At 49.6% G+C, this 22,982-nt stretch overlaps 2 protein-coding genes across 2 annotated transcripts in view; one reads left to right on the top strand and one right to left on the bottom strand.

The window, feature by feature from the left end:
• Nucleotides 1-11,760: 11,760 nt before the first annotated feature.
• Nucleotides 11,761-13,484, top strand: HIGD1B (HIG1 hypoxia inducible domain family member 1B; the record flags this gene model as incomplete). Its single annotated transcript, XM_080712723.1, has 3 exons — nucleotides 11,761-11,873; nucleotides 12,395-12,529; nucleotides 13,420-13,484. Exons 1-3 carry the CDS (start codon nucleotides 11,774-11,776, stop codon nucleotides 13,482-13,484), a joined length of 300 nt encoding a protein of 99 aa, XP_080568849.1. The 5' UTR covers nucleotides 11,761-11,773.
• A 753-nt stretch (nucleotides 13,485-14,237) lies between these two features.
• The window catches only part of EFTUD2 (elongation factor Tu GTP binding domain containing 2), a gene marked incomplete at both ends in the record, with an annotated part of 45,136 nt that continues 36,391 nt past the window's right edge, over nucleotides 14,238-22,982 (bottom strand). The window contains 14 exon segments of the mRNA XM_080713548.1: nucleotides 14,238-14,333; nucleotides 14,671-14,778; nucleotides 14,930-15,083; nucleotides 15,499-15,593; nucleotides 15,720-15,838; nucleotides 16,397-16,484; nucleotides 16,911-17,037; nucleotides 17,252-17,338; nucleotides 18,276-18,358; nucleotides 18,965-19,060; nucleotides 20,061-20,204; nucleotides 20,853-20,964; nucleotides 21,878-22,071; nucleotides 22,628-22,755. Coding sequence (XP_080569674.1) covers nucleotides 14,238-14,333; nucleotides 14,671-14,778; nucleotides 14,930-15,083; nucleotides 15,499-15,593; nucleotides 15,720-15,838; nucleotides 16,397-16,484; nucleotides 16,911-17,037; nucleotides 17,252-17,338; nucleotides 18,276-18,358; nucleotides 18,965-19,060; nucleotides 20,061-20,204; nucleotides 20,853-20,964; nucleotides 21,878-22,071; nucleotides 22,628-22,755 — 1,631 coding nt within the window.

Genomic DNA, 22,982 nt, shown 5'->3' on the forward strand with positions numbered 1-22,982 from the left:
ATCCTCCTGTCTCAGCCTCCCGAATGCTGGGATTACAAGCATGCGCCACCATGCCTGGCCATTTTTTTTCTTTCTTTTGAAACAATCTCACTATATTTGCTAAGGCTAGTCTGGATCTCCTGGGCTCCTGTCTCAGCCTCCTGAGAAGCTGGGACTAGAGGCACACACCACCACGCCCAGCTTTATCAATGTCCTGTTAAAATATGTGAACAGAAAGATTAATGGGCACCAAAGGCACTTTACTGGCCCCAGGTCTATAGCTCTCGGTGCTGTTCTTGAGCAAATGCTCAAAGTCCTCGAAACCCAGAGCTTGTTTTTATTATTATTTACTTTATATGGTACTGGGGGTCAAACTCAGGGGCATTCTACCTCTGATCTATATTCCCCAGCCCTTTTTTTTATTTTTGTTTTGAAATAGGGTCTCAGCTGGGCATGGTGGGGCATGCTGTAATCCCAGTACTTGGGAGGCTGAGACAGGGGGATTGCAGGTTCAAAGTCAGTCTCAGCAACTCAGTGAGCCCATTTCAAAATTAAAAATAAAAGGCTAGGGGTGTAGAAGGCCCCTGGGCCCCACCCCCCAGTATCACACACACACACACACACACACACACAGAGAAACAGAGTCTCACTAGGGTTAAAAATTAAAAAGAGTCTTGCTACATTGCTGAGGCTGTCCTCTAACCTGCAATCCTCCTGTCTCAGCCTTCCAGGTGGTACTGGCCTCCCAGTACCTCTGTACTTGTTGAAAGAAGTGGAGGTGTTATACCCTCCCCATCCTAGGCACCTCCCAGAGGCAACCTCAATGCAACCACATCATCTGGAAGCTTCCGCTGCCCCTGCCTGGTCCTGTTTGCCCCCGCTGAGCTTCTCAGATTCCCCAGATACTACTTTCTGGCTTGATATTTTCTCCTCACTTTGCAGCCCTTCAACCTGCTCCTCCGGTTGCAACCCCACCGGGAGCATCCTCTGCTCCCTGTCTGGTTCATTCTTCATCATCCCCTCACTCGCACTCTCCCCAGCTCAAGGCACAGGCTTCGAGGCTGTCTGGCCACTCAGCTCCCCTGGGCTATATATAGCACAGCTGTGCCTCTGATTGGGTTCAGAGCTTCGAGATTCCAGCCCCCGCCCCCGTCCTTTCCCCTTCAGCAGCAGGGAGAGAACTTGCTTGAAGCTCCCAGAGTCAGGCAGCCCAACAATGGGGACCAGGGCAGGATGAGGAGAAGGATGCTGACTTGGGGACCACACAGAATGTGGTAACTTTCCCAATTTATTGTCGGGAATTTCCAGCCTGCTTCCTGTTCCTGGCTGCTTCTTCATTCTGCAGGAGGGAGAGCAGCAGGCCCTGTACAGAGGAATTCTGAGGCGCATCCTGTTTAACCCTCACAGTAACCCTATGGGCAGACGCTGCCTCCATTTTACAGAGGAGGACCGAGGCTCCAAGAGACACAGTGACATAAACAAATATTTCAGCAGAGGGGGCATAGCTCAGTGGTAGAGCATTTGACTGCAGATCAAGAGGTCCCCAGTTCAAATCCGGTGCTCCCTCACTTGGCCTTTACAGTTGCCGAATATGGTGGCTCACGCTTGTAATCCCAGCATTCGGGAGGCTGAGACTGGAGGATCGCAGTTCACGGACAGCCTCAGCTACTTAGTGAGGCCCTCTGCAACTCAGTGAGACCCGGTTTCAAAATAAAGAATAAAAAATAGGGCAGGGGATGTAGCTCAGAGGTCAAATGCCCCAGGGTTCCACCCTCAGACCTGCAAAAAATAAAAAAATAAAAAAATAAAAAGACTAAAAAATAGGGTTGGGGTGTACCTAAGAGGTACAATGCCCCTAAGTTCCATCCCCAGTACTGCAGAGAGAGAGAGAGAGAGAGGGAGAGAGAGGGAGAGAGAGAAAGAAAGAAAACGAGAACGGAGCCGGGCATGGTGGCGTGTGCTTGTAATCCCAGCAGTCGGGAGGCCGAGACAGGAGGATCGTGGTTCGCGGACAGCCTTAGCTACTTAGTGAGGCCCCTTGCAACTCAGTGAAACCCTGTTTTAAAACTAAAAAATAAAAATTTAGGGCAGGGCATGTCACTCAGGAGTAGAATGCTCCTGGGCTCCAAACCCAATACCACAGGGGAAAAAAAAAAAAAAAAACTTGGCATATTAACAAAAACTACGCTATCATAATTTTTTTCTTATCTCTTTACTAAAGTAGGACTCTACAGAAATGTGTTCTTTCTAGTTTCAGTTACTATATGTTCTCGGAAGTTATTGAAATACAAGATAATTTGTATGTTGAAATAAAAAAGCTGCCAAAGCCAGGCTGGTGGTGCAGGCTTGTAATTCCAGTACTTGGGAGAACATGGGACAGGAGGATAGCAGGTTCATGGCCAGCCTCAGTAACTTATAAATAGTGAGGCCCTTCCCATGTATTGAAATCTTGTTACAAAATAAAGGATTAAAAGCCAGGTGTGGTGACTCACACTTGTAATTCCCACTTTTGGGAGGCTGAGACAGGAGGATCGCACAGGTTCGAAGCCAGCCTCAGCTACTTAGTGAGGCTCTCAGCCACTTAGTGAGACCCTGTTTCAAAATAAAGAATAAAAAATTGGGCAGGGGGTGTCGCTCAGAGATTGAATGCCCCTGAGTTCCATCCCCAGGCCTACAATAAATAAATAAACAAATAAACAAACAAATAAATAAATAAATAGGGCTAGGGTGTCTCTGGTTCTGAAAAAAAAAAGGTTTTTCATTCACTTTATATATGTTCTCTCAATGCAGTTCAGAGCAGTGAGATTTGATTTTAGGAATAATTAGAAGTCTAGTTCTTTTTCTTTGTTATTTGCTGTAACCTTTAGCAAGACATCTAACTGAGCCTCTATTTTTTATTCGTGAAATGGTGGGAATAGTACGTACTTGCCGCATAGTTATTGTGAGGATTAAATAATCTCTACGAGCTGGACAAGGTGGAACATGCCTGTAACCCCAGCTACTCGGGATTACAAGGGGTGGGGATATAGCTCAGTGAGAGAACTCACTGGCTTCAGTTGCCAGTGCCCCCTCCGCCCTCCGCACACAGATCTCCAGGACTGGGGGTGCAGCTCAGCCTGGAGCACTTGCCCAGCATGTACCAGGCTCCGGGTTTATTTCCTGGCACTACCAGGAAAACAACGCAAAATACTATATAAAGCAATTAACATACCACTTGGCCTACGGAAGGTACTCAAGTCACAGCAACTGACAGGTGATGGCATATACCCATAATCCCTGCTGCCTGGGAGGCTGAAGCGGAATTGCAGGTTCAAGGTCAGCCTGGGAAATTTGGTGAAATTGTCTCAAAACAAATTATTTTTATTTTATTTTTTTGGTGGTACTGAGGGTAGAATCTAGAGGCTTTCTACCTCTGGGATATACTCCCAGACCTAAAATATATATATATATATATATAAATTTTTTTTTTTTTGCGGGTCTTGGGATGGAACCCAGGGGCACTTGACCTCCGAGCTACACCCCCTACCCTATTTTTTTTATTCTTTATTTTGAAACCGGGTCTCACTGAGTTGCAGAGGGCCTCACTAAATAGCTGAGGCTGTCCGCGAACCGCGATCCTCCTGTCTCAGCCTCCCAAGCGCGGGGATTACAAGCGTGCGCCACCACACCTGGCTCAAAATAAATGAAAAGGGCTGGGGATGTAGCTCAGCGGTAGAGTGCCTCTGGGTTCAATCCCCAGTATGGAAAAAAAAAATCACAGCACCAGTTATTATTATCTTAGCTCTGGTATGAAATTCTAAGGTACATCAACATAATCCTTTCTGGTCTGGGTGAGTAGCACAGAGTCTGTAATCCCAGTACTTGGGAGACTGAGACAGGAGGATCTCAGGTTTGCAGTCAGCCTCAGCAGCTTAGTGAGGCCCTTCACAATTTAGTGAGACTTTGATCCAAAATTTAAAAAAAAAAAAAAAAAGGACTGGAGGTGTAGTTCAGAAGTAGAATACACCTGGGTTCAATCGCCAGTAATGCGCATGTGCGCATACATAAATACACACGCACAAATAAATAAATGAAATAAAAAACCATAATTTCTCCTCCTCCTCCTCAGTCTTCATTTTTTTTTGTGGTACCGATAATTAAACCCAGAGGAATTCTGTGTCTGAGATACATAATCCCCAAACCTTTTCATTTCTTATTTTCAAACAGGGCCTTACTAAGTCCTTGAAACTGCAACCCTCCTGCCTCAGCCTCCCAAGTACTGGGGATTAGGTTCAGTGGTAGAACTGAGCATTGTAATGGGTACATCAGCAGATTGACATTTTTTTTTTCATATTGGGGATTGAACCCAGAGACAAAACATTCTACCTCCAAGCTATACCCTCAGACTCTTTTTTTTTTTTTTTTTTTAACTAGGTCTCTGAGAATCTTGCTAACTGCTAAGGCTGGTCTTGAATCTGCCATCCTCCTGTCTCGGCCTCCCAAGTACTGGGATTGCAGGTTTGCACCACCGAGCCCAGCTTCAACATAATCTTAATAGGAATAAATTGAACTTGACTCTCCATAGGTTTGCCCCTGTTCCTCCCAGGACCTGGAATTGCTCCTGACTCCTGTCCTGTCTTACCCACACATTTCAGTTCCCTCCTCTGGCCTAGATGAGCAAGGGCATATATCATCCATCTCTTGAGAATTCCGGCCACTGTGGGGACCTGGAGAGGCACCGCAGGGGTGTGCGTGTGTGAAAGACAAGGAGGAGCGTTCCCATGGACGCTGGGGCATGTGAAGGCCCTGGGGAGTTGCTGTGACCCTGAGTCTTTTCATAGAGCAGTGAGCATTAGGGAGAGAAAAGAGGAACATCAGCTGCCGGACAAATTTCCAGGGCTCAAAAGGCCTCTTTAGGACACGCACAGGGCTGTGAGTAATCTAGGGAAAGAACAAAGACCCGGGACAGAGTGAGACCCTCCACAGCGCATCCTGACCTTCCTCGATTTACTTAAAAAGTGCCTTTTCTTCTCCTAGCCAGTTGTGTTCCAATTTTGGTCCTGGGGATTGAACCCAAAGGCATTCTACCTCCATGCTACACTCCCAACCCTACTTTATTCCCTCCTTCCTCCCTCCTCTCCTCTCCTCTCCTCTCCTCTCCTCTCCTCTCCTCTCCTCTCCTCTCCTCTCCTCTCCTCTCCTCTCTCCTCCTCTTCTTCTTCTTCTTCTTCTTCTTCTTCTTCTTCTTCTTCTTCTTCTTCTTCTTCTTCTTCTTCTTCTTCTCTCTCTCTCTCTCTCTCTCTCTCTCTCTCTCTCTCTCTGTTTTTTTTGCAGTTCTGGGGATGGAACCCAGGGGCATTCTACCTCTGAGCTACACCCTCCAGCCCTATTTTTTATTCTTATTCTTATTCTTATTTTTTTTTTTATTTTTTTTTGGCGGCACTGGGAGTGGAACCCAGAGGCTTTCTACCTCCAGGCTATACTCCCAGACCTATTTTATATTTTACTTGGAAACAGGGTCTCACTAAGTTGCTGAGAGCCTCACTAAGTAGCTGAGGCTGGCTTTGAACCTGTGTGATCCTCCTGTCTCAGCCTCCCAAGCGCGGGGATTACAAGTGTGCGCCACCACGCCCGGCTCTTTTATTCTTATTTTGAAACAGGGTCTCACTGAGTTGTGGAGGGCCTCAGTAAGTAAATGAGGCTGTCTGCAAACCACAATCCTCCTGTCTCAGCCTCCCAAATGCTGGGATTACAAGCGTGTGCCACCATGCCTGACCATTCTTTAATTCTGAAACAGGGTCTCACTAAATTGTAGATAGCCTTAGTTGCTAAGGCTAGCTCCAAACCTGTGATCTTCCTGTCTCAGCCTCTCAAGTACTGGGATTACAAGTGTGTACTTCTATGCCTGGTTTAGCCTTTTTTGTGGGGGGCGGATTGGGGATTGAACCCAGGAGCAGTCTACTTCCAAGCAATACCCTCAGCCCTATTTTTTAAAATAGGCCGACCTGCCGGGCGTGGTGGCGCATGCTTGTAATCCCCGCGCTTGGGAGGCAGAAACAGGAGGATCGCGCAGGTTCGAAGCCAGCCGCGCGCGCTGGTTTAGGAGACCCTGTTTCCAAAATAAAAATGTAAAAAATAGGTCTGGGAGTGTAGCCCGGAGGTAGAAGGGCTTCCAGGAACCCCAGTACCACCAAAAAATAAAAAATAAAAAAATAAAATAAAATAAAATAGGCCGACGTGGTGGAGCACACTTGTAATTCCAGCATTTGGGAGGCTGAGACAGGAGGATTGTGATTCATGGACAGCCTCAGCTACTTAGTGAGGCCATTTGCAACTCAGTGAGACCCTGTTTCAAAATAAATAATAAAAAATCAGGCTGGGGGTGTAGCTTAGAGGTAGAATGCCCCTGGGTTCCACCCCCAGTACCACAAAAAACAAACAAAAAATAGCTACATATATCCACCAGAACCAGAAGATTGCATCAGTTAAGGGCTCCTCTCCATCAACTTAGTGAGGGCATGTAGTCACCATGCCCAGCTACCACCTTTTTCTTTAAAGAAATAAACAGGAAGATAGAGATGTTTGCTTTTTTTTTTTTTTTTTTTTTGGTACTAGAGATGGAACCCAGGGGCTTTCTACCTCTGGGCTATACCCCCAGACTTATTTTATTTTTTTATTTGCAAACAGGGTCTTCCTAAATTGCTGGGAGCCTCACTAAGTTGCTGAGGCTGGCTTTGAACCTGGGATTCTCCTGTCTCCACCTCCCCAGTTCTGCGATTACAAGTGTACCCACCATGCCTGATTAAGTTTGCATTATTTTATGTATCTATATTTCTTTTCAGCATCTTCCAGCAGGCAGTATTGCCCACTTTGGGAACCTATGACTGGTCTAACATTACTTTCCAGCCTCTGGAACTCAGCAAATGATTGGGGGTTAAGACTGATACACTAAACTGGGTGTGGTAGCACAAGTAATCCTAGTACTTGGGAGGCTTGAGACAGAAGGTTCACAGGTTCATGGCCAGCCTCAGCTATATAGTGAGGCCCTCTGCAACTTAGTGAAACTGTATTTCAAATTAAAGAAGCTGGGCGTAGTGGCACACACTTGTAATCCCAGCACTTGAGAGGCTGAGACAGGAGCATCATACAGGTTCGAAGCCAGCCTCAGCAACTTAGTGAGACCCTGTTTTCAAATAAAGTATAAAAAAGGTCTGGGAGTATAGCCCGGAGGTAGAAAAGCCCCTGGGTTCCACCCCCCGTACCACAAGAAAGAAAGAGAAAAGAAGAAAGAAAGAAGAAAGAAAGAAGAAAGAAAGAAAGAAAGGAGGAAAGAAAGAATATTAGAATATTGCTGGGCTTGGTGGCGCACGCTGTAATCTCAGCACTTGGGAGGTTGAGACAGGAGGATTGTGCAGGTTCAAAGCCAGCCTCAGCTACTGAGTGAGGCTCTTAGCAACCTAGTGAGATCCTGTTTCCAAATAAAGTATATATATGTATATGTATATATGTATGTCTGTCTGTCTGGGAGTATAGTCCGGAGAAAAAGCCCCTGGGTTCCACCCCCAGTACAACACAAAAAATAAAGAAATAAAGAAGAATAAAGACCTGAGGGTGTACCTTGGAGGTAGAATGCTCCTAGGTTCCATCCTTAGTACCACACAAGAAAAAAAAAAGTCTTGGCCACTTAGGGAGGCCCTCATAAACCTAGTGAGACCCTATTTCAAATAAGAAATAAAATCACGCTGGTAGTGTAGCTTGGAGGTAGAATGCTTCTGGGTTCAATTGCCAGTACCAAAAAGAAAAAAGAAAAAAAAAAAGAAAAGAAAAAAGGACTGATGCCCTGTAGATACTCTCTCCTCCCCTCCCTTCCCTGACTTCAAAGTCTCCATAAAGCCCAAGTGACTGCTTCCCTGACCCCATAGTGGCAGCTCGGAACATCAGATCTTGCCGGGCTCAAAACAGCGGATGCTGAGCCCTGGCTGGGCTGCTCCTCTCTCGTCTCCTACGGTAAGCACCAGCATGGGTAAGCACCAGCATGCCGAGGACCGGTGGGGCCAGAAGAAGGGGAGGGGCAGCTGGGAAGAGAAGCTGACCCAAGAAGGGAGTACTTGTCTCTTGGTTGGACTTTCGAAGGCATCCCACTGGCAGAACCCTGCTCTGGAAACAGGACTCTGTCTAGTGTGTGATCAGAGGAGATATTTACAGGGGTTGGCAAGTAGAGCAGTTGGGATTTGCAGCCCAGGGAAGGTACCATGGAGGTGGCAGGTTGGAAACCAGCTCAGGGGCTGGAATTTGTTAACGTGCAAAATATATGCTTAAGCCGGGCGTGGTGGCGCATGCTTGTAATCCCTGCGCTTGGGAGGCTGAGACAGGAGGATCGCACAGGTTCGAAGCCAGCCTCAGCTACTTAGTGAGGCTCTCAGCAACTTAGTGAGACCCTGTTTCCAAATAAAATATTAAAAATAGGTCTGGGAGTATAGTCCGGAGGTAGAAAGCCCCTGGGTTCCACCCCCAGTAGCCCCCCCCAAAAAAATGTGTGTGTGTGTGTGTGTGTGTGTGTGCTTAATTATGTACAAATCAGTGTCACATCACATTGAATTTCTTACCTTTTTTTTGGTATTAGAGATTGAACCCAGGGGCATTCTACCTGAGCTACATCCCAGCCCTATTTTATTTTGAAACAAGGTCTCACTAAACTGCTGAGGTCTCACTAAACTGCTGAGGCTAGCCAGGCGTGGTGGCGCACACTTGTAATCTCAGCATTTGGGAGGCTGAGACAGGAGGATGGTAGTTCGTGGACAGCCTCAGCTACTTAGTGAGGCCCTTTGTAATACAGTGAGACCCTGTTTCAAAATAAAAAATAAAAAAAAAGGGCTGGGATGTAGCTTGGAGGTAGAATGCCCCTGGGTTCCATCCCTAGTACCGCAAAAATAAATAAATAAATAAATAAATAAATAAATTAAACAAATTGCTGAGGCTGGTCTAGAACCTGTGATCCTGTCTCAGCCTCCCAAGTCCTGGGATTACAAGTGTGCGCCACCACACCCAGCTCCATCCCTTGGATTTCTGCTTCTGATGAGTTGGTAGTCAGTGCTGCAACTGTCTGGCACGGCTCTGGCTTCCTGAAGCTGTATTCCTAGTCCCCCAGGACCAACTGTCACAGGCCCAAGACAGTGGGGGCCCCAAGATTCAAGGATTGTTCCTCCCAGTCTCCTCTGTGGATTTTTCCATCTGTTGTTCTTGGCCCTAAGGTCACCCCCATAGGGATGCAGCAGGGAGAGAGGGAAGCCAAGAAAACAGTAAAGTCAGAATGAGCTGAAGAAGAGGCAGATGTCAGGAAGGACATGGAGAAAGTGGCTGCTAGTGTCTCAGACACCTGAGACAGGACACCTGGGAGGGACATCTTTTCAAGTAGAGGCTGTGCCAGGCATGGGAAGAGGGTCCAAGCAGGTAAGCCCCTCGCCTTTCCACTCCAGACTGAGATAATCAGTTACAGTTTTGTTTGTTTGTATTTGTTTTGGTGCTGGGAATTGAACTCAGGAGTGTTCTACCTCTGAGCTAGACCCTCAGCCCTATTCTATATTTTTACTGTGTGTGTGTGTGTGTGTGTGTGTGTGTGTGTGTGTGTGTGTTACTGGGTACTGGGAATTGAACTCAGGGGCATTCTATCTCTGAGCAACACCCCATCCTATTTTTTTAAATTTTTATTTCAAAACAAGATCTTGCTAGGTTGAGTCTCATTACTTGCTGAGCCTGTCTTTGAACCTGTTATCCTCCTGTCTCCGCCTCCCAAGTACTGGAACTGTAGGCATGTACCATCACACTAAGCTTGTTTTTTACTTTTTTTTTTGTTATGTGTGCAGTACTGGGGATGGAACCCAGGAGCATTCTACCCCCAGCCCTATTTGTGTGTGTGTGTGTGTGTGTGTGTGTGTGTGTGTGTGTGTGTGGCACTGGGGGTGGAACCCAGGGGCTTTTCTACCTCTGGGCTATACTCCCAGACCTATTTTATACTTTATTTGAAAGCAGGGTCTCACTAAGCTGCTGAGAGCCTAAGTAGCTGAGGCTGGCTTTGAACCTATGTGATCCTCTTGTCTCAGCCTCCCAAGCGCTGGGATTACAAGCGTGTGCCACCATGCCCGCCCTATTTTTAATTCTTTATTTTGAAACAGGGTCTCACTGAGTTACAAAGAGCCTTACTTAGTAGCTGAGGTTGTCTGCAAACTGCAATCCTCCTGTCTCAGCCTCTTAAATGGTGGGATTAGGCTTGGTGGCACACTCTTGTCATCCCAGTACTTGGGAGAGAGGAGAATGTCCAATTCAAAGCCAGCCTTGGCAGTGTATGAAGCTCTCAGAAACCTAGTGAGAGCCGGGCGTGGTGGAGCATGCTTGTAATCCCCGCACTTGGGAGGCTGAGACAGGAGGATCGCACAGGTTCAAAGCCAGCCTCAGCTACTTAGTGAGGCTTTCAGCAACTTAGACCCTGTTTCTAAATAAAATATAAAAAAGGTCTGGGAGAGTCGGGCGTGGTGGCGCATGCTTGCAATCCCTACGCTTGGGAGGCTGAGAGAGGAGGATTGCGCAGGTTCGAAGCCAGCCTCAGCTACTTAGTGAGGCTCTCAGCAACTCAGTGAGACCCTTTTCCAAATAAAATATAAAATAGGTCTTGGAGTATAGCCCGGAGGTAGAAAGCCTCTGGGTTCCACCCCCGGTACCACCAAAAAAAAAAAAAAAAAAAAAAAAACCTAGTGAGACCCTGTTTCTATTAAATAAAATCAAAGCTGGGCGTGGTGACACACACTTGTAATCCCAGCATTCTGGGAGGCAGAGATTAAAGGATCTCGGTTCACAGACGGCCTCAGCTACTTAGGGAGGCTCTTTGCAACTCAGTGAGACCCTGTTTCCAAAATAAAAAAGGCTAAAAAATAGGGCTGGGGGTGTAGCTTAGAGATACAGTGGCCCTGGGTTCCATCCCCAGTACTGAAAAAAAAAAAAATAATAATAAAATTGGGCTGGGGGTGTAGCTTGGAGGTAGAATGCTTCTAGGTTCAATCTCCCAGTACAAAAAAAAAAAAAAGAAAAGAAAAGAAAAATAGCAGGTGTGGTGGCGCACATTTATAATCCCAGCATTCGGGAGACTGAGACAGGAGGATTGGGTTCACAGCCAGCCTCAGCCACTTCATGAGGCCCTCTGCAACTTAGTGACCCTGTTTCCAAATAAAATATAAAATAGGTTTGGGAGTGTAACCCGGAGGTAGAAGGGTTCCATGCCCAGTACCACAAAAAAAAAAAAAAAAAGAATAAAATATAGGGTTGGAGGTGTAGCTCGAAGGTAGAATACCCCTGGATTTCATCCCTAGTACCGCCAAAAAAAAAAAAAAAGAAAAAAAGAAAAAAAGAAACATGGTAAACTGAGTATGGTGGCACATTGTTGTGATCCTAGTATTTGGGAGGCTGAGACAGGAGGATCCCAGGCTCATGGCCAGCCTTGGCTACTTAGTGAGGCCCTCTACAACTTAGTAAGACCCTGTTTCCAAATAAAAAATAAAATAGGTCTAGGGGTGTATCTTGGAGGTAGAAGGCCCCTGGGTTCCATCCCCACACACAAAGAAACATTGTCTAAGTTGCTGAGGGTCTTGAGTTTCTGAGGCTCCCCTCAAACCTGTGACACTCCTGTCCCACCTCCTAAGTACTAAGATTATAGGCTCTGTGCCACCATGCCCAGCTAAGTAACCAGTTCATACTGTGTGGTGCCTACTTCCAGGCCGGGGCTGAAACCTAGGAGCCCCAGCTATTAACATCTGGGGTGAGGACCATGTCCGCTAACAAGGGCTGGTGGGAGCCACCTGAGGGTGAGGACGGCGCGTACGAGAAGCTCCTAAGGAAGACCAGGGAGTCTCCGCTGGTGCCCGTGGGTGAGTAGAGGAGGGAAGAAGGGTGGGGGCCTCCTCTCAGGCAGTGTCCTTCCAAATGAGAACGAGGCAGAGGCCAGAGAACTCGAGTGGTCCTATCTGTTGTGCAGGGGATAAACCCTTACCATGAATTGAGTCTGGATGGTGGGGGTGGCAACTCAGTGGATGGGGCACAGGGAAACTTGGGCACCCCCAGCAGCCCCAGGATGGAGAGGGCCAAATTACAGTTTGGGATCTCCCAGGATTCCTTCCCCAAGGCCTGGGAGAGTAGGAAAAGAGTTGTATCAGGATGCGGGAGCCGGCAGTGGTCGGAGAAGGGCCCCAAACAGAGCCAGTGGGTGGGGAAGGGGCGTGGCGAGAGGGAGATGGCCACTGTAGGAACAAGGAATCCAACAATATCCCTGCCCCTCTCAAGCTGTATGAAAGCAGTTATCCCAGTTCCCCGCCAGTCTAGCGAGGGACCCCTCTTTGGGGAGCACCGGGCTTGGAGGCTGAGACCCAGGGGTCATGTTCTCTGCCCACAGGCTTAGGAGCCTGCCTGGCGGTGGCAGCGTACAGGATTTTCCGGCTGAAGGCTCGTGGTCCCACTAAGATGTCCATACATCTGATTCACACCCGAGTGGCAGCACAGGCCTGTGCTGTGGGTGCAATTATGCTAGGTAAGCAGCTCGGCGGGGTCGCAGGAGAACGAGGGCAGGACAGACTGGGCAGCCTGAGTCCTCACAGCTGAAGGGCCCTGCCTTAAGTCCCTGTCCCTAAACTAGGAGCGACATCATGTCTCTCATGAAGCCCCTATACTGAGGTATTTACAGGACTCCCCATTGGGTCTTCTGTTCCCAGCTAATAGGAAGGTGTGTAGCCTGTTTCAGGATAGCTTACTCTATAGGTAGGAAATAATTTAGCAGAGCCTGGCGTGGTGGCACACGTTTAAAATCCCAGTACTTAGGAGGCTGAGACAGGAAAATCACAGGTTTGAAGCCAATCTCAGCAACTTAGCAAGACTCTGTCTCCAAATAAAATATTAAGCTAGCTGGGTGTGTTGGCACACCATTGTAATCCCAATACTCGGGAGGCCGAGATAGGAGGATCATAGGTTTGCAGCCAGCCTCAGCTTAGTGAGGCCCTCCGTAACTTAGCGAGACCCTGTTTCAAAATAAAGAATAAAAAATCAGGCTGGGGGTGTAGCTCGGAGGTAGAATGCCCCTGGGTTCCACCCCCAACCCCCCCCACCCCCCCACCCCCCGACTTGCTAGTTACATCGGTGGACCAATCCCCTCACCGAACCTCAGTTTCCCCAAGTAAAACATGACAATAATCACCCGTCTTGCCCACCTCTCAGGCACAGGGTAAATATGAGTGCCTGGTGGGGTGTGTCAGGCAGGGTGTGTCCCCAGCCTGTGGTTTGGTACTTGGCGAGCGCTGGGAGCCGGGGCAGGAAGATGAGCGGGAGGCTGGACTCAGGGATGGACTCGGTGGAAGCACCAAGACAGCTGGCTGAGCTGAGGACGGGCACAGGGACCGGATGCCAAGGTGCTCTTCTCCCTCACAGGTGCGGTGTACACCATGTACAGGGATTACAGCAAGAGGACGGCGCGGGATGCTGGGGACAAGTAGCCCTCCTGCAGGGGCAGCTGGACCCCGCCGTCTCTGTATCCCCAATAAAGCAGTGCTGAGAAAGCCAAGTGTCGTCCTCACCAGCAGCGTAAGGGCGCGGCGGTGTAGAGCAAAGGGTAAAAACCAAGAGCTCTGTCCCAGCTCCAGGGACAGGGAGGCCGCCGGGAGCGCTGCATCCCACCCAACAGCCCCGCCGTAGCGGGCCTCGAGGCTCTAGGGAACCCTGCACTGAGGGGCGGCGTCCCTCCCACCACTCCCCGGGGACCCGGGCAGGAAGGAGGCTGCAGCTGGACAGAGGCAGTGACCCCTCATGGGAGATGACATATATCCAGAATGTAAGCACCAGGGTGGGCGGGCGGGGGACAGATGAAAGAAACAGGCCAAGGCAGAGGTCAGAATGTTTTGTTCATTTACAGACACAGCTAAGGGTGAACTTATAAAAAATAAAATTCCATTAAATCCTGAAGACAGGGTCTCTTGAGGTTAAATACTTTCACCCCCTGCCCCTTCCCTGGGCCCAAGTGCCTCTGTTTCTTGGAAACAGAATCAGGCAGAGACCGTAGAAGGAACTGGGAGGCCGAATGCCCCTTCCTTCCTCACTGGGGCTCTGGGTTGGAGGCTCACGCGTTGTGGGAACGGCCACAGCAGCTCCCGGACACTCTCTGACAACGTGACGGCAGAGTCATGCAGGTCTCCCCTGTGAGCCCAGGCGCTGCAGCCACACGGGGGCAGGAGGGCCCGGAGCCCCTGCACTCACATGGGGTAATTGAGCACGACGTCTTGTTTGGCGAGCTCCAGCAACATGGGATCATCGAAGAACTTGCTGATGCTCACGTCTTCACTCAGGCCCTGCAGAGGGGGCAGCGCAGGCGTGAGCTCCGGGCGGCCGAGTGGGGCCGTGCAAGGCCCGCACGGAGGGGAGGTTGGTGGAGGACGGAATGCAGGTGGACTGTTCCAGAAGCTGTGCTTTTTGGGTACCATCCCAGTTGAGAAGCCCCCCTCTCCCCGTGGGTGGCCCTAGTTCCGGCTGCCTGAGGAATGTACGGGTGGCATCTTTCTGCATGTGCAGTAAGGGTTCACAGTCTACAGGGCCTGAAGAAAGGTCCCAAAGGAAGAAGTGAAGGAACCCAACTCCTACCGAGACCCTGGGCGCTGATGGGTGGCAGTGGACCCGAGGGACACATACCTTCCTACGACGGGTTTTGATCATGAACTCCCGGGCCAGGTGAGGAGCTGGCTGTGGCTCCAGGGGGCGGATGACAATGCTCTTGTCCAGAGGATCACCAGGTACAATCTGGAAGGCAAAGGGTTCCTGAAGGTCTAGGTGCTTTCCGCGGGACTGGGGAACGAAGCAGGACTCTGCCCAGGAGGCTGGACATCTCAGTCGGGTTGGAAGGGGACGAGCTTGTAGAGGTGGGAAGAGGCTGCCCCGCCACATTTCTCACCTGCCAATGGTGGAAGACGGACAAGGAGAAGGCCTGTCCCTGGGTATGAGTCCGGAGGTCAGTCTCAAAGCCGAAAGAGTCGATGGCTGGGATGAAAGCTTTGATGGTGTAGAGAGGGGAGCCTGGGATGGGTGCGTCCTGAGTCACGTGTCCCCTGAGAAGAAAGACACAAGCTCAGTGCCCAGACATACAGGGGCCAAAAGCCAAGGAGCAATCTGGTTTTTGCTGCTTCCAAGTACATCCTCACCTGGAACTACCATCAAAGAAAGAAAACCAAGAATGCTGTATAAAGGACAGAAAAGGCTTGGGGCTCTCAGCCTAACTCCCAGCAGAAGTCACAGGGCGCCACCTCTGGAGAGGACAGGAGTGAGTCCCTCGCTGATCAGCAAGAGCTTCCCCGCCTCCCTTCTGGGGAGGGCCCAGGAAGTCTCAGGCTGCGCTTGTGGCCAGGCTGGGGTTGCCTCCCTTCTGCCCTATTTCCCCCGGGTTTCTGGAGTGGACAGGGCGGGAGGCCACGCTCTCCACCGAGGCCGCGCTCTGAGCACTTTCCCTAACCTGTGGGTGCTCACCTGCGCCTGGCCAGGACGGTGTAAACAGCAGACACACAGTCTGCGGGGGCTTGGACCTCCACGAAGTAGTAAGGCTCCATTAGACGAGGCGTGGCCTGCAACAGAGCAAGAAAGGCTCAGCCTGGGGAGGACTGAGAAGTGCAACCTGGTGAAGGGCTTCCAGGCAGCCAAAGCTCGGTCCTCCACGCACGCCCCGTCCAGGAAGCAGCCCCACTCCTTACCATGAGGAAGGCGGAGTAGACGACTCTCCTGGCTGTGGGGATGATCTGGCCGCCGCCCCGATGCAGGGGCTCCTGGGCAACTACTGCATCCAGGATCTTAAACTTGACATTGCGAATCACTGCAAAGGAGATGGGGACCGCTGCATGAGGTTAGTCCTGGGCTAGTCACAGGCCACAGCAGGGCAGCGCGTATCCTGCTACATCACCGCTATCTTGCAGCCACGACAGACATGATACAAAAACCACGCTGGAGGTGGTGTTCTGATCAGATCAGCAAGGCCTGTGGCAATGAGGTGAGCAGCTAAGCATATATTCTTAGTGTTTACATCAGGCCAGGCTTGGACAAGTAGAGCTTTTCTACAAGCTCATGTGTTGCTTCTGCAGATACTTAAAATTTAAGTTCTAAGAATTCCCATTTAGTCCCATGAAGTCCAGTCTGGGTCAACAAATCATTTCAATTTCATTGTCTTTTTCAAATCTCTCCTTTTACACACCCAAGGACAGATCCTTTCCAGGAATGAGGAGCAACTACCAGTCTAGAAATAATTTAATCCCCAGGATATACCAATGGAGGCATTAGGACATGGGGGACCCTGTTTCTCCTGCCGAGTCTCACGGATGGGGAGCCTAATGTGCCCACGTGCAAGGGCCCTTGATGGGGGTGCTGACAGACTTACATTCGTCACAGAGGGGCCCCTCCCTGGTTCCCCACTGGAAACCTTGAACGATGCTGTCCTTCACTGAGCCAAGAAGAGCCTTGTCCACCTGCAGAGAAACATGAGGGCTCCTTAGCAGGACCCCGGCAACAGCCGAAAGTTTAGAGGGAAGAGGAGATGGGTGCGGCTGTAAGAGGATTCTCCTTCACTAGAGGACACAAAATACCTTTTTTCTTTTTTTTTTTTTGCAGTATTGGGGATAGAATCCAGGGGCATTCTACCTCCGAGCTACACCCCTGGCCCTATTTTTTATTCTTTAGTTTGAGACAGGGGCTCACTGAGTTGTAAAGGATCTAAGTAGCTGAGGCTGTCTATGAACAGCGATCCTCCTGTCTCAGCCTCCTGAATGCTGGGATGACAAGCGTGTGCCGCACGCCCGGCTCACAAAATACTTTTTGAGAAATGAGAAAGAACACTTTGCAGTTTCTTCCACTCAGGAGCTCAGAGTGCGCGGCCACCATCAGCCCTGCTGTACCTCAGAGGGCAGGGTGTCGTCCACCAGGATGTTGGGCCCTGTGGCATCAGGGCCAAAAGCCCAGATGGAACGGGCAGCTAGCAGATCCCAATCGTACTTGGTCTGGAAGAATTCTCCCAGCTTCTTCCTGGGGAAAGGAGAAAATGGAGGTGTCAGACAGCTCTGTGTTGCTGGCTCCCCGAGCCATGGATTCTCCCTTTCTGGAGAACCCACAAAGTGTTCAGGACAACAATACAGGAGGGTAGGGGATGACATGCACAATCGCTTCCCAGAAAGACCACAGCACGCCATAGCCAGCAGGGAAGCGGTGGTGTCAGTCCTGGAGGCAGAGCCGCGCCTACCTGTTCCACGTGATCTGGACCACCTCATTCTCTATGTCTTCTGCGAGACCCTTCTCAAGCGGCTCAGCGATCATGGTGATCTTGTTCCTAGTCAGAAATGACACAGGCAGTGAGGAGGGCTCACAGGACAGCAGGGCGTGTTCCTAAACAGAGCCGACAGCCGAGGCAGTAATAGCAGGGGGAGCCTCAGAGGCAGGTGGTACAAAGGGCTTATCCGTCTTTCATTTTAGTCCACCAGTTCTTTTTTTTTTTTGTGTGTGTGGTACTGGGGATGGAACCCAGGGGCATTCTACCTCTGAGTTATACCCCTAGCCCTATTTTTTATTCTTTTTTATTTATTTATTTTTTTATTTTGCGGGTCTATCTAGAGATGGAACCCAGGGGCATTTGACCTCTGAGCTATACCCAGTCCTGTTTTTTATTCTTCATTTTTGAAACAGAGTCTCTCTGAGTTGCAAAGGGCCTCACCAAGTAGCTGAGGCTGTCCGCGAACCGCAATCCTCCTGTTTCAGCCTCCCACTTGTAATCCCCAGATGGGATTACAAGTGTGCACCACCAAGCCCGGCTACCGTCAGTTCTTTAAACAGTAAGTTTAGGGTTAGGGGTATAGCTCAGGGTAGAGCGTGTACTTAGCATGTATAAGGCATGGGTTCCATCCCCAGCACCAAATAAACAAAATGATAAAAACTAAGGTTTGGGGCAAAATTTTGTAGATGATCATGAGAGAGGAGAAATAGGAACTGAGGAGCAACTCCTGAGAGCAACAAAGGCAAAGGAGCCCACCCCATCTTCTCCAAAATGGAGGTGAGCTTGGGTACACCCAGGTATCCCAAACATCCTCCCCTTCTGCATCCTGACTTGGAGGGCTGCCCGTTCACAGTGCTGGGTTGGGGTGGAACTGGGTGAGCATATGGGGAGGGTGTCCTGGAGGCTGCCAGTCCAGGGGCACTGTGCTCAGCCTCCTGCCTCAGCCTCAAGTGGCGTGGGTTACAGGTCGGTGCATGGTGCCCAGCTTCCAGCTTACTTCTTATTGGGCGTTTCAGCAAAGCATTTGAGGGAAGACGTTTCCACCACTGTCTCACAGAACGTGACAACTGGGTCAGCCACCTGGGAAACAAAGTGTTAGGTCAAAGTCTAATTTTTTTTTTTTGAAGAGTTAAAGAAGTTTATTAAAAAGATAGAAATACAGAAAATAGAAATACAGAAAATAGTTACAGCCCCATCCCAAAATGGCATGAAGGGGGAGGGTGGCCCAGGCCAATTCACCACTCCCCTCAAAGTCTAATTTTGCTGGAAGGACAAGTTCTGTCTAAAGGAATTCTGAAGTGCATTTGGCTCTACCTTGCAAGAAATCCTTATGCCTTAACAGGTGCACAGCAGGTTAAAAAGCTGTGCATAGGGTGTATTCATTTCGAGTCACCCCTCCATGCCAGTTTGGTATGGAGCTGTATTTCTATTTTCTGTATTTCTATCTTTCTAATAAACTTCTTTAAATCTTAAAAAAAAAAAAAAAAAAAAAAGAAAAGCTGTGCATACTGTGGCTAAGAGGCCAAGAAACTTAGTAAAGAAATTTTACTCCCAAGCACAAAGTAGGGGTTCAAATTAGGACCTTATACTCTTTAAGAAAGCTTTCAACATCTGTTCATCCATCCACTGCCCTTCAATGAACAATCCCTGGCCAGGCAGGGGCTCAAGAAAGGGCCACTGCTTTACCTTGATGTCTATCTCTGAGTACATCTTGCGCAGATCATGCATCACACAGTCTAGGTAGAGCTCCCCAGTGCCCAGGATCACATGCTCACCAGACTCTTCTACCTGAAACACAACAGACCATGGTCACAACAGCCTAGACGCCTGTGCCCACAACTGCAGATACGTACAGAATGCAAGCCAGGACTTGAGACAGGTACCTTGGCCCACTGTCAGAAACAGTGACTATTCCAAACCGGGCACGGTAACACATGCCCATAATCCTAGTACTTGGGAGGCTGAGACTGGAGGATCACAGGCTCAAGGCTAGCCTCAGCAACTTAGTGAGACCCTTAGCAACCTAGAGAAACCCTGTTTAAAAAAAAAAAAAAAAGTATAGTTTGAAGGTAGCATGCCTGGGTTCCATCCAAGTACCAAAACAAAACAAAACAAAAATCAACAAAAAAACAGTGGGAGCCGGGCGTGGTGGTGCATACTTGTAATCCCAGCATTTGGGAGGCTGAGACCTGGAGGATCACAGTTCGCGGACAGCCTCAGCTACTTAGTGAGGCCCTCTGCAACTCAGTGAGACCCGGTTTCAAAATAAAGAATAAAAAATAGGGCAGGGGGTGCAGCTTGGAGGTCAAATGCCCCTGGGTTCCATCCCCAGACCCACAAAAAAACAAAAACAAACAAACAAAAAAAACAGTGGAACCACTCAGCGTAGTGCTTCTAGGTATGGAGTCACTGATTTCATTCCTGTCTTAGCCATTTAGGGAAAACCCTCCCCCACGTCCATGGACACAGCTGGCCCTGCAGCTCTGGCCAGCAACTCAGAAAGGTATGCGGGCAGGCCTAAGAGTGTATCAGGAAAATTCACATTTCCGGACCACCAACTCAAGGCATATTCCCCAAGGAAAGCACTCTTTCTGTCTAGCAATCTGGGACACACACACGCACAGGTTTTGTTCTGCCATCAAGTCACAGTGACAGGCAGGGACTGCTCCTGACAGTCTGTTGAAAGCAACAGATAAGGACTGCCTGACGAACGTGAAGTGGCAGGCGGTGTGGAGTGGCCTGCCGGGCAGACCGGGCCCAGCTGCTAGTGTAGATCCCCACAAACCTTGGTGGTGAGGGATGGATAACTCTTGTTGACTTTGCGCAGGCCGTCGAGCATCTTGGGCAACTCGGAGGGGTTGACTGGCTCCACAGCAATCTTGATAACAGATGTGGTATTGAATTTCAAGGGCCGGAAAATCTGAGCCTGAGATTCAAAACGCAGAGCAGTGAGGGCGTCTGGCTTGTGTAAGCACAGAAGGCACAGGCAGACTTAGCCATGGCTCAGCGGCGAAGCTGTGGACCAGTGTGCACAAGGCCCAGACTCCACCCCCAGCCACAGATAAAATACACAAAAACCAGGACAGTATATGAGGGCTGAGGACTGGCTGACGGTCAGGTATCCCCACTCAGGAGCCACGGTGTCACATAGGGCAACTCAACGGGCCATTCATCCCCACATATTTTGGCAGAACAAAGAGAAGTGGAAGAGAACAAACTATTCCTAGCAGCTGAGCTGAGTACACAGAGAATCCGGCAGGGTCAGAACTAGAAGGCTGAGTCCATGCCGGGTCTGGAACCAGGAAGCAGCAGTGCAGTGGCAGCGCCCAGGGCTGGACCCCATGTGCCCGCAGCTTAGTGCTCCCTGTGCCGCAGTTCCTTGAGACCTTCTTCACAGAATGCCCAAATCAGTGAAAACGCTACCCACTGGAGTACTGAATAAAAATAAAGGGGTGGTAGAAGTGCGTATGGAGGTGCTGAGTAATTTTTTTTCTGAAAAGAGGGCATTAAACCGGTACATTTCAGAATCTATGCAGCTTAAGCCATTCCAGTTGGTCTTTTTCAGAAACGCTACCTCCTCGTTGCCTCGGGGTTCAGTTATGGTTGCTGTCTTCACGATTGGCTGATCAACACCTTCAATCAGAACCCAATTGCCAGCAGGAACACGGTTCACCTCAATGTGGTACCTGAAACAACATCCAGTAAGTAGCCACGAACTTAGGCAGAGCACTGCTCCAAAGAGGCACCAAGAGCCGTGCACAGCGGGGCATGCCTGCGATCCCAGTACTTGGGAAGCCGAGACAAGAGGATTGCAGGCTGAAGTCCAGCCTCAGCTACTCAGAATGTCACTCAGACTTAAGAGACCCTGTTTCAAACTAAAAAGTAAAATAGGGCTGGGGGTGTAGCACAGAGGTAGGATGTTCTGGATTCAATCCCTAGTACTACAACAAAAACAAAACCAAAACCAAACAAAAGAGGAGATGATGTAATGGGAAATCTAATCCCAATCAGAGGTTCAGGTAAGAAAGCCACTGCCCAAGGTGCTGAATGTAAGGGGGTGCCTGCCTTCTAGAGAACACGGTGGACTTGGAGGAGGGAAAGGGCCCGTTGAGGCGGAGCAGCCACATTAGGGAGCAGGACTGCCGTGGCTCTGCTTGCTGACTGAGATGCCAAACTCATAACTGACAAGCAGCCAGGGCCCGGCTAAGCCTGACTCAGCCACGGGGATGCTACAAGGAGTCCAGTGAAGTCTTCTACCTCACAGGCAGTGGAAGTTGGGATACAATTTCTTTTGGAAAGAAACAGGAAGGTTATAACTTAAGGAGCACAGAAGAAGAAATGAAAGGCTTAAGAAGAGTAAAAATAGAAATCTTGCTACAGAAGTTCATTCCAAAATGCAGAGGAAAGGCTTTTGGCATTATCCCAACATGGCTGCTCTTTGGCCCTTGGAACCCTGAGCAGGAAGAAGTCCATACATGTGCTGAGAGAGCGCCATCCTACCCTGCACTGGACAGAGCAGGCAGCTCCTGTGTTCCCTAAGAGGACCCCCCCCTCCCCCGCTCTCTGGGGGCCTGCCCCTGTGGCTCTGGTTGGCAGTACCTGGCCACAGAGATCCAAAGGCGGCCCACGGTGCATATCTGGGAGTCCTCCTCATCTTCCAGGGTGTAGTTCTCCCCCAGTACCTTGACGGGCTGCCCAGCATGGATGGTGCCACTCAGCACCCGGCCAAAGGCGTGAAACTGAACCCCGTCATCTGTGCTGTACATCTTAGTGGTGTGGCACATCAAGGGGCCCTGGAGGAGGGGACAGAGTGCAGCTTCAACCACATCCACCGTGCTAAGTACCACCGCTCCACCCTCTTTGACGGCAACGGCGCACGCTGTGTGAGGAGAGAGCTGGGACCTCACAGAGGAAGATGTGGCGCTCTCCCAGGAAAATTCAAAACCATTCTTTGACCCTCCCTGTAGAGAGGGTTAACAGGAGCACAGGTGTAACAGAAAAACAAAAAACAAAAAACCCAAAAAACAAAACAGAAACCTTTTCCTTTCTCTAGGGTAATGAGGGCAATGGAGAAGACAAGCAGGCTTAGGACGGCAGATACTCCCTGAATCTTGTTTAATTCTCCTAACAACTCACATATTAACATCCTCATATAACAGACCAAAAAGACCTAGAGATCTGGGAAGCATGAGTAATATTCCCAGGGTCACACCACTATACTGGCAACATTAGGCTTTGAATTTAGACCTGACCCTGCTCGTGGGGAGGCAGGCAAGGATGGGGAAGAAGGCATTACTCCTGTGACCAGGAATCAGTATGCCCACACAGAGATGTAGGGCCGCGTCTTACGTCAGGGTCACAGTCGCTCATGGCCTCGCCAAGGTCGGAGTCCACGCCGCCGGTGTAGGTGTGCTCGATCTTGGGCTTGGCGCCCACCTTTGGAGATGGGATATGCTGTACACACATGTCCACAAAGCCTGTGGGGGGGAAAGAGAAAGTCATTACTATACTCACTGGAACTAAGCCGGGTGTGGTGGCGCATGCTTGTAATCCCAGTACTGGAGAAGTTGAGACAGAGGATCGCGGTTCACAGACACTCTCAGCTCCTTAGTGATGCCCTGCACAACTTAGTGAGGACCTGTTTCAAAATAAGGAATAAAAAATTGGGCTGGGGGTAGCTTGGAGGTAGAATGTCCCTGGGTTC

This window comes from Muscardinus avellanarius (assembly GCF_963383645.1).
Source record: "Muscardinus avellanarius genome assembly, chromosome: 16".
NCBI lineage: Eukaryota > Metazoa > Chordata > Mammalia > Rodentia > Gliridae > Muscardinus > Muscardinus avellanarius.